The sequence below is a fragment of the Galeopterus variegatus genome, unplaced genomic scaffold, assembly GCF_000696425.1.
Source record: "Galeopterus variegatus unplaced genomic scaffold, G_variegatus-3.0.2 Scaffold1020, whole genome shotgun sequence".
Lineage (NCBI taxonomy): Eukaryota > Metazoa > Chordata > Mammalia > Dermoptera > Cynocephalidae > Galeopterus > Galeopterus variegatus.
In genome coordinates this window covers 60,776-72,394 of record NW_007727131.1, presented here as the reverse complement: position 1 = coordinate 72,394, position 11,619 = coordinate 60,776, and the positions used below count along the sequence as shown (strand labels likewise).

Genomic DNA, 11,619 nt, shown 5'->3' with positions numbered 1-11,619 from the left:
TATATATATGTTTCCATTCTTTTAGTTTTAACCTAACTGTGTCTTATAAAGTTTGAAGTATATTTATTGTAAACAAATATAGTTGGATCTTGCTCTTTTAGATTCAGTCTGATGATCTCCACCTTGGACTATTTAGACCATTTACATTTAATGTGATAATCAGTATAGGTAGGTTTAAGTATATCATCTTGTTATATTTTTTTGTTTTATTATTTTAGTGATTGATTTAGGGTTGATACCATACATCTTTAACTTATAATGATATTATACAATTCCATGGGTAGTAAGAGCATCTTACAATAATATGCTCCCATTTCTTCCCTCCCCAGTTTGTGCTATTGTGTCATATATTTTACTTTTACATATGCAATAATCCCAGACTACATTGTTATTATTTTTGTTTAAACAGTCAAGTGTCTTTCTAAAAGATTTGAATAATAAGAAAAAAGTCTTGGATATCTGCCCATGTGGTTATCATTTCTGGTGCTCTTCATTCCTTTGTATAGATTCATATTCATGGAAATATGGTATCTTTTTCCTTCTGCCTGAAGGATTTTAAGAATTTAACATTTTTAACATTAACAATTAACATTACAATTTTCACATTTCTTACAGTATGGGTCAGCTGATGATGAATTATCTTAGCTTTTCTATATCAGAAAAAGTCTTCACCTTTGTTTTTGAAATACAATGTTTCTAGGTATATAATTCTACAGCCACACACACAAAAAATGAGTATATAATTCCATTNGAAATATGGTATCTTTTTCCTTCTGCCTGAAGGATTTTAAGAATTTAACATTTTTAACATTTAACAATTAACATTACAATTTTCACATTTCTTACAGTATGGGTCAGCTGATGATGAATTATCTTAGCTTTTCTGTATCAGAAAAAGTCTTCACCTTTGTTTTTGAAATACAATGTTTCTAGGTATATAATTCTACAGCCACACACACAAAAAATGAGTATATAATTCCATTTTGACACCTTTTTGTTCTTTCAGTACAAATGGTCCCCAACTTATGATGGTTAGACTTATGAATTTTTTACTTTACAATGGTGTAAAAAAGGTACACATCCTGTAGAAACTTTACTTTGAATTTGAATTTTGAATTTTGGCCTTTTCCTGGGCTAGCAATGTGCAGTATAATAATAATGCTCAGCAATGGCAGCAAGCCACAACTCCCAGTCAATCATGCAATCATGAGGGTAAACAACTGGTACTGTACAGTTTACTGTATTACCAGCATTTTTTTAATAATGTGCTTTCTGGTTTTATATCCCATCATGTCTACAAATGCCCATTTTTTACTTACAATATTTTCAATCTATTATAGGTTTATTAGGACATAACTCCTTCATAAATCAAGAAGCATTTGTCATTTAAAGATGTTATCCCAGTCTTCTTGCTTACATTGTTTTTGATAAGAAATCTACTGTACCCCTTAACCTTGATCCTCTGTATGTAATGTGTATTTTTTAACTGGCTGCTTTTAAGATTTTGTCTTATCACTGGATGTCACCATTCTGATTATGATGTGTCTTGGTGTAACTTCTTTCATTTCCCTTATACTAGGCATTCATTGAGCTTCTTGCATCTGTATGTTTATAGTTTTTACCAAATTTAGAAAATTTCTGGCCATTATTTATTCAAATTTTTTTTGTCTTCTCCTTTCTCTTTCATTTCCCTTATACTAGGCATTCATTGAGCTTCTTGCATCTGTATGTTTATAGTTTTTATCAAATTTAGAAAATTTCTGGCCATTATTTATTCAAATTTTTTTTGTCTTCTCCTTTCTTTTCTCTCTTTTGTGGACTCCAATTACATATATATTAAGATGCTTGAAGTTGTCCTATATCTCACTAATGTGCTGTTCAATTTTTTTTAATTTCCTTTTCTTTCTGTCTTTCATTTTAGATAGTCTCTATTATAATTTCCAGAGCATTCACTTTTTCCTTTGCAATATCTAAATCACCATTAGTCCCTTCTAGTGTATTTTTTATCTCACACATTGTACTTTTCTTCTCTAGAAGTCCAGTTCAAATAGCTTCCATGTCCCTAACTCTTTGAAAATGTGGAACGTAGTTATAATAAGTGTTTCAGTGTATTTTCCTGCTCATTCTAACATCTTTGTAGTTATATGCCAGTTTGAATTGACTTTTTTTTTCCTCCTCATTATGGTTTGTATTTTCCTGCGTCTTTGCATGTCTAGTGATTTTTTATTAGATAACAGACATTGTGTATTTGACTTCCTGTGTGCTACATTTTATTCCTATAAATATTATTGAGCTTTGTTCTGAGATAAAGTTGTTATTTGAAAATAGTTTGATCATTTTGGGCATTGCTTTTAAAATACATTAGGTGGTGGAGCTGACCCCGTGGGTTCGGATCCTATATAGGGATGGCCGGTGCGCTCTCTGGCTGAGCACGGTGTGGGCAACACCAAGCCAAGGGTTGCGATCCCCTTACCAGTCACAAAAAAGACAAAAAATAATAATAATAAAAAAAATAAAATACATTAGGCGGGACTCAGTGTTTAGTCTAGAGCTAACTATATTCCACAACTGAGGCAATACCCTTCTGTACAGTCTATCCAAGGCCCTATAAGTCTTGAGGTTTTCTAGTCTGGCTGGTAGGAACAGGCACTTCTCCTGGCCCTTTTTAAATGCCAAGAACATTTACCTCTCAGCCTTTAGGAAGACTCTTTCCCTGCCTTCAGGTAGTTTTCGTATATTCATGGACTAAACAGTACACAGCCCCTTTCTAGAGCGCAGTAACTAATCAAATGTATTAATAGATTGTTCATACATTTGTCACATGCTCCTTAATATAGTTCCTTGGGTGTGCTCAGAACCACTGGGTGTGGTTCCCAAATAAGAGAGCCTCATGACAAGCTGTCCCATGTTTCTAGATAAAAACAGTCATACAAGAATTTTTAAACTGCTGTTCTCAACTAAAAATATAGAACTAATTATTATAAAACATGCTGAAAAGAAAAATTACATTATATTAACTTTGTGCATGTTTTCTTTTTCAGAGACACTTTTCAATTCAAGTCAAACCAAAAAGGAATTTCTTCAGGAACAATTTAAAGCAACCAGTTGAATAGGAACCAAAAGAAGATTTCCAAATGGCCTAAGTACACTATCTAAAGTACTTGCTTTAAAGAGATGGGACTGTGCTTTAAACTACTTCACAGTCCCCTTTCCCAGGAAGAAGTGATATTTTCCATAAAGAAGACAAGAAAAAAAAGCTCATGACAATTAGTTCATGACACTTCTACAAAAAGTAGGCATAAGCCAAATAGGTCAATATATATTCATATTGTATATGGAAATAAATTTTAATAAGTCTGTTTCTACTTTCATAATCCTAGAACACCGTATATATCAATAATTGCTCTATGAATAATTTAGTAAGTTTCAATAAAAAGCTCCCTTCACTTGAATTTTGGTCAGTTTCTAAGCCATAGTTTGGATATTACAGACATGTTGAAAAATCATGTGTTTACCTAAGAATAAAACTCAACTATTGGCCAATTTTTAATGGTTAATTCATATACTTCAATAGAAAGCATTGTTAATACAACTCTTCCACTCAATAATCTATATTTTAAAAGGAATAAGCATTTTGCATCTAGAACAAAATAAGCTCTGAGATGAGCATCATAGAATTCAGCCTTTTGTATAGGAAAATATGCCAGCGAAACAGGAAGACAAAGAAACAGGAAGACAAAGAAACAGGAAGACAAAGAAACAGGAAGCACATATAGGCACATTACAGTCACCAAAAGATTTAAGTTGCTTCTTTGAAGCAGATCATCAGAAGAAATGGCCTGATTTTTAATTTTGTGCCCACCTACCAAAGAGTCATTTGTAACCTCCTCGATGTCTAGATGGCACGTCAGACTCTCAGGTGAACGGTGGTGTCATGGAAATGTTCAGCAGTTGAGCTTTACTCAGCAGGGCCAGTCATGAAGTGTCTCCTGAAGGTTGGACAGTATCTTTTCTTGCCAATATGCCCTGCTTTGAATACTGCTCTAATTCAGTTAGCTCTCATTTCCTAAGCCAAATTAAGGTCATAAAACTCTTCTGGGAAAACTCAAAAGACCATCCATCACACTCTGTCAGTTCAACTTATTCTGTAACATGCACCTAATCACATCTACTCTTTAAATGTGGGGTGGGGGCGGGGGAGACCCAAGAGGGTGGAAATGCATGGTACCCCATAATAAAGGAAATCAAAGGAAGCCAGAAGCTGATTCATTACATATTTGTAATTCTGGTGAAGACAAACAAAAAGAATGGTCTTATTTTTCTACGTTGTACAATTTCATTTCTTGGTATAAAGCTGTGGTTATATGCCACACGGCCATTTGTAGTTGTTCCAGTGAGGTGGGTTCTGTGGGAGGAGATGAGGCATTTTCCAAGCTTCACCAGTTCTTTAGCCCAGTAAGTGACATCTTCACTGAGCTCTCTTACCCTTAGAAGACATAACTGATCTACAGATGATAAACTTTTACATTCCATTGCCTTTTCCCTTGGATTTTCCCAAGGAGGAAAGAAAGAGTGGAGAATAGGGTGGCCTCCACTCTGTTTATTTCAAAAGAAACCCACTTACTGCCAAGAAGGAGCTCATTACCCAAACAGTCTATACCATCAGATTTGGAGAAACCGTTTTAAAATGCTGTCTGCTTAAAACAATAGGACTTGAATGGGGCTGCACCTAACTGGGTTCCTAGTCACTAGTGTAAATTAAGTACAAAGTGGAAGAAGAGTGAAGACCATGGAAAATTGCCAAAATTGCCCTAATTGCCTTGTAATGTGGGCACCCCAGTCCTATAGTGTCCATGTCATCATCGACACAGAACCCAGCTTTATATTCAAGTAACAAGATCAGAATGTTGTCTGGTTTTTTCTCACTACTATATCCCCAGCACTGTTTCATGTCATATAGCAGTTGCTCAATACGTATTTATTTAAAGAATGAACCGGATATTTTAAAGATTATGTCATAGTTTCATGTCTTATAGCTTCCTATATCTTAATTGTTATTATGTTTCAGATTTGGCCCATGAGATGAGGTACACGTGAGCGGAAAAATTTAAATGAGTAATATTAAGTAGGGTCACCCTCCTCTGAACAGAAACCGAGAACAACAACAGAGCGACCTCTGAAAAGGCCACAGGTAAGTGCAGGGCAAAGAGCTGGCCTGACCCAAAGGCTGTGGTTGTGACCATCTCCACGAGTCGACACCCGTGCACAAGGGGTAGGAACCCCTGCAAGACCAAACCTGGCCACGCAGCCAGCCTTGACACCGTCGGGCTCAGCCACAGTAACCCGGGAAACATCAGTAGAAGATACGATGAGCCCAAATTCTCACAGAACAGAGCGCGTTCTTGACACTACCCGTGCACAAGGGGTAGGAACCCCTGCAAGACCAAACCTGGCCACGCAGCCAGCCTTGACCCCATCGGGCTCAGCCACAGTAACCCGGGAAACATCAGTAGAAGATACGATGAGCCCAAATTCTCACAGAACAGAGCGCGTTCTTGACACTCTTAGAACGCCGAGGTGTCTACAGCCCTCTTCTCTGTAATTCCTGCTCCTCCTTTGCATTTCACCTCAGACATCAGGACCCCGGCCCTCAGAAGTCTGCATTGTGAGCACTTCCTGGCCCCCGTTTTCACCACACTTTACCACATGCCTATTTGTTTAAACTCTGTGCCATCAGTGACGTGCCTGTCATCTTTATCACCGAGGCCAGCTGCACATATTAGAACCAAGGAAGGAGGGAAAGGAGTGAAGAAAAGAAAAATAGGACAGGAGAGATGGAGGGAGGGAGGCTGCCAACCCTAGAGAGAAGAGGCGTTTGCAGTATCGCTTCCCTCTGAAAGGGCAGTTGTAATTCTAATACCTTTGCAGATGAGGAAAAGCTCTCTTATTAGTAGTAAGAAAGAGAAATCTCAGAAAGCTGTCATTTAGCAACCCTATGCATATGCATGCACGAGAAGCCAAAGGCAACAGCCAGGTGGAGTTTACAAAATGTTTTGCAACATCCTACAAAATGGTTGGGAAGAAACCTTCATGAGCATTTTTTAAAATAAGTTTCTCCAAGCTGGGCCATGAACATCGTCAATAATGCTTGTTCGTCCCCAGTGAGAGGAGGGAGAACCAATTGTTCAGCCCTGAATGTTCCCATTCCACTTCTTTTTCTTTTAACTCCTTAGCTCCTGATATCAAATTTTCTTGGCAAAGTCCACTAATATTAACGGGAATCATCACCAAAACCACGCACATAATTAAAAGGATGTTCAGAAGGGGACAGGAAAAAAAGCAAGGGCCAGTTGCAATCACAGCTTGTCAAGGGCTTATTCAGATATCCGGTACGCCTACACACTTTTAAATTAAAATTAAATTTTAAAAATGTTTTTCAGGATATAAGCTAGAATATAGTTGGAGAACAATGAAAATTTTAAGTAAGATTTTCTCCTTTACTATTAATCAAAATAGCAAAGAGCCCTCACAATAATCACCCAACCTTAGAGCCAGACGTGTCTGTCCAGCAAGCTCGTGACAACCGCTGGTGAAGAAGACAGAGGGGGGGATACACATTAGAACACAAGCTTTCACTTCCTTCCCAAACAAGATTATAACAGAGTCTATTTCTTATTTCTACATGTTACTCTCTGGTGAAGAAAAGTTTACATCAAATTTTTTTCTAAACACCTAAGGGCAACCACAGAGGCACACTGCAAGTAAAAGGTAGAAATCAACTCTTAAGCCACTATTCACACATTAGTGACCAAATCCTTTGTGGCCAGGGACGATTCTACTAACCTGAATTCCTGAATTTTGGGCTGCATACTGAAGAAAGTAGACACAATTTATTGTTATAATTTTTCTCCATTCCACTTCTAAGAATAAAATGTCAATTTTAAAATGTGCCACGTCTCTGGATACACGTGGGTATCACACAGCACGTCCCCCGCACGTACACACACGTACTCTTGAGAGGGGCTCGGGGCTAATACATCTTCTGAATCTATCTGGCATATCCCCCACCCCCACCATTCCATTGCTCTTTCGTGCAAGTGACCACAGACAGTGGATCTAAATTTGGCACATTTCGAGGTCAAGTGATGCAGCAAACAGAATTTGACCTCAAACAATATGCCTTTGTCCATTTACCCATCCACATCAACGTGCACACACCGCACTTTGCCTGCTGCGAGTTCATAAATCTTCCTCCCAGAATATTGCTCGCTTCTTCACCGAACGGTTACAGAAGTCACCTGGATGTGTTTGTTCCCCACCCCCCACCCCCAGCCCCTCAACACACACGCCACAGCTGTAAGGGCAGAGGGAGTATGCTTTTTAAATTTCATTGGTTCATGTAGGCACAGAATCTGAAGCAGCTCCAAAATGGACATCAAGTAAAAAATACCAGTTTTCAAAAGTCTATAATTATGTATTTACACAAATTACATAATCCTATATGTATTTACACACAATTACAGATTATCAAGTAAATAACACAATGCCGTAGTGTTAATGAGATGAAATAGAAAGAAAACACCATAAATGGAAGCCATTCATTTATCTACAAAACAGGACCTGGCAGGGCAGGTTTCCAACACTGACCTGGCATGTCCTTCAACACTGCTTGGGCACATTTGCATGACAGATGGGAAGGTGGTTCAGTCCATGCCCGGTAAGTCTTTGACCACGGTGCAACTGTTGGCACCAAAAAGATAGTGGTTTGGTTACCTGAGCATCTGTTTGTGAAACTGGACCCACCCATTCCACAGTAGCTTGGGGCTGCCTTCCAACGGGCTTTGGGTCTCTTACAACAAGAACCGGATGCAAACCCAAGAGCTGGGGGTGACTCACTCTGCTGCCCAACAGACCATGCCCACGCTGACACCCTGAGCCATCTACTCTCCCAGAACACCTATTTACATAAATTGCGTAAGTCAATATTTATTTATTTACAGACTGTTACAGTTTATTTTGTCAATTGCAAAAAGCACATAACACTTTGCTTTTCTTGGGGGGGGGAAAATGATACCAAAACAAAATAAACTCCGGAAGTAGACATTAAAGTAGTATTTCCTAGGAATGCATGGAGATATTAGTCTTTTTTCACAATTTTTTTTCTTTTAGGCTGATTATCTAGGGTCTTGTGTCACTTCAAGGTTACTTTTGGCTGTCTTCTCAAATCAATTTCTTCAGTGCTAAATATTATACCTATGACATCCCAGAAACTTGATTCTTCCCTGCGGTCAAATGTTTTTAACGTTTTCCAGCCAAAAAAAAAAAAAAAATGCCTTTTGGAAAAACTAAAGCCTGAATATGTGCACATTTTAGCAGCAGCAAAGAGTTAAATAATAAATAAGAATACTACTTCTTGGAATTAAATGCAGTTTCTGTTTAGGAAAAAAAAATTTTTTTTAATCAAGAAAATAAATGAAGAGGACATTCTGACCTTTATCATGAATCAACTATTTTACATTGCTCTGTCCCCTCCCCACAAAATATTTCTTAATTCCAAATATTATACTTGGTTTTTCCTCAGTGCACATCAGCAGGAGAGCAGCACCATGTGCTGAACTTGGACCACGGAAAGGCTGCGTGTACGTGCTCACAACAGCAAGTCATGTGCTTCTAGTTCATAACAGCTTCAACTCACCAGTGACATACTTGTACTTTTCACAGAGAATGTGCATCAGAGCAAAACGAAGTTGGAATATTAAAATTTAAAATTAGTTACATAAATACCAATTTTTTAACTGTCACTTTCAATTTCTCAACAGAACTGGCTAAGAAGTGTTAGATGTAGATGAGAACTTGTTATAAATTCCTTTTTCTTAAATATTGCTTTAAGAATTTGGCTCTTTTCTCCTCAGAACGTAGTAAGAAATAGTTTCCCTCACCCAAGGGCAAGTTCCAAAATTATTGCTACTAAAGAAATATGTATTCTTATGCTTTTTCAGCATAAAATGTTATAAAAGCCTTGTAAAAGATATTCTAAATAGTAACTTCCCCTCTAAAAAAAATGAGCGCTTATGACCATCTTAAAAAACAAACCACAGTCAACAAGTATAATACTTTCCCCCTCATTGTCATTATTGATAAAGATTTATTAGTTTCATTTTGCAAGTTTTACTTGAAGAGAACTTTTACCACGTAATTGACAGTTGACACCGAAAGCAACTTTCAATAAAAGATGTTACAATGACCCCTATGGTACTTGTATAATTGCATATTTGATAGCCAAGTGCACAAATAAAAAGTTTACAAGTATGATCCTGTTAACATGATTCTTGTTTCTTAAAAAAAAAAAGTCTGTGCTATGTAAACTCTTTTTTTTTTTTTCTTTTTTTGAGAGTTCTAAATCAGTACAATGTTTGATGTTAGTCCTGTTGTTCTGGAGATTGACTAAAATAAAAGCATAGTTATTGTTTAGCTTTGGTATATTCTGCAATAGTTTTAAACAGATAAGACATCTACCAACCCTCGTATTTTCAGCTGTGAAGTTACAATGATGGAGTCACTTATGAGAGAGGAAATATAACAGACACAGAATAAAAGTTTGAGACCCAGTTTATCTTTAATCCTCTGGGATAAGCTATGAAACAAGCAGTCTGAAGAGTGAGTACTCAGTGTCATGAGCCATGTGCATAAGTTTACAATAATACGGGCACGAAATAGATTGTCGCCTTTAGTACATTAGGGTCATTAGAATTTCTCATATCCATGCACCGTTATACCTACTTGCATGAATTTACCACAGGTTCATAGCAGACTTTGCCATTTAATGCTTACAGAGCCTAAAGCTTCCGAAATGCCTATCTGGCCTGTACATATTTCATTAAAAATAAACTCTATATAATAAATAAATATATAAAATAAATAAAATGTTGCCTTTGGAATTTCTATAAATAAATTTAATTTTTTTTTCTTTTTTTCTTTTTTCTTTTTTTTTCTTTTACTAAGAGGTCTTTGCTTTAAGTCACTGATATGATACCAGTGAGAACTGAAAAAGTCTTTTAAGTAAGACTGCACCCTCCATGCCTTTGAAAGTGCAGCGTACCTTTGCGCAGGCCACCAGCCAAAATCCTGATGAGCTGAAGTATGGCAGCTGTGCTGATGCAGGATGAAGTACAGCTGATCAAAATGGAAAAGCGTGTCTGTCCCCACATGCATGAGGCTGCTGTCCTCTCCGCCTCTGCTACTTTTGGTTCCCCTGCTCCTCGTCCAATCACACACTCACACCCCTCTCGCTCAGCCTCTCTCTCCTCTTCGTTCACAATCAATCAAGCAAGTGGCCCTAGGCAGCACTCCAGGAGAAGGAGCCTTTAAGTGCAGAAGAAAATCAGCATGTTCTCATCCAAGCCTCCATCATACATTATGCATGCGACAAAGTTTGGCAACAGTGGAGCTGATGTGATGACACAGCTAATCAATACGAACCCACCGCATGAAACCTTTATAGTGGTTACTTTGTTAAGGGCTCAAGTGAAGAAATTGTCTTTGTCAACTTTGGCTTAAAATATCCTTATATAGTTCAGGAACTTTGTCCGGGTCCACTGGTCTAGGTAAAAAATGTGTGAATTTCTGGTGCCGTTTAGTCCTGGTCCCTTCTCTTGGAGTCCCGTCTTTATTTAATGCAACATAGTATCGCCTTCCAGTGTCCACGTGTTTATACAGGTTCGATGAGTACGTATTATACCAGTTTTCTTCAAACTGTTCTCTGAATACACACTCTTGGGTTAGTTTTTCCTGTTTAAAAAAAAAAAAAAAAGTAAGTAATTATGTTGCCTTCAAACTGTTCTCTGAATACACACTCTTGGGTTAGTTTTTCCTGTTTAAAAAAAAAAAAAGTAAGTAATTATGTTGTAAAATGAGCTACTCTGTATTAAAAGTAACATTTGCTACACAATATAATCCTGATGAGAAAGTACTGATTTTTAAACCCATTTAAACATTTTAATGCATTTTACTAAAACTGCTTAACACTATAAATTTAACTACATTCTAACTTTTTATTCATCATGACTAACGTGCAAAAGATTCTAAGTGTTTTCTAGTTAAACTGTTCTACATGCCAACTGTATGAATGAGCCGACCGCAAAAGACAACTAACAATATGAGTCATTCTCATTTTCACTATAGCAATTACACGCGGTGACCATCATGGGACCATCCTGGGAGGAAGGGCTGTTGCAAAAGCTAAAGGCTCAAGTAACAGCTTCATCCCTAATACACTTTTCATAAACTATTTGAAGGACCAACATTAGCAACATTACCAGTGATATCAGGTATTTTGTGCCCTTTTAAGCAGTGGTATTTATTTATTACTTTCTAAGAGTAGTTTTCAAACTCCAGTGAGCAGTAGAATTACCTGAGATGCTTTTTCAAAATGCAGATTTCCAAGCCCCAACCATTTAAAATTCTGATCCAGAAATTCTCAAAATACACATTTTTAGCAGGACCCTGAGAGAATTCTGATGCAGATAATCCTCAGTCTACATTTTCAGATACAACCTTTTTACCATGACTGAGGGAGTCTTCTGAATACAAAGAAGTAAAAAAAAAAAAAAAAAAATATTC

The 11,619-nt window shown here is 37.2% G+C and overlaps 1 protein-coding gene across 1 annotated transcript in view; it reads right to left on the bottom strand.

Annotated features, from left to right (window-relative positions):
- Nucleotides 1–7,985: 7,985 nt before the first annotated feature.
- Nucleotides 7,986–11,619, bottom strand: part of FGF9 (fibroblast growth factor 9) — a 32,883-nt gene continuing 29,249 nt past the window's right edge. The window contains exon 3 of the mRNA XM_008574257.1: nt 7,986–10,788. Within this exon, the coding sequence (XP_008572479.1) occupies nt 10,543–10,788 (246 nt within the window). The 3' untranslated portion in view covers nt 7,986–10,542. The remainder of the gene's footprint in view (nt 10,789–11,619) is intronic.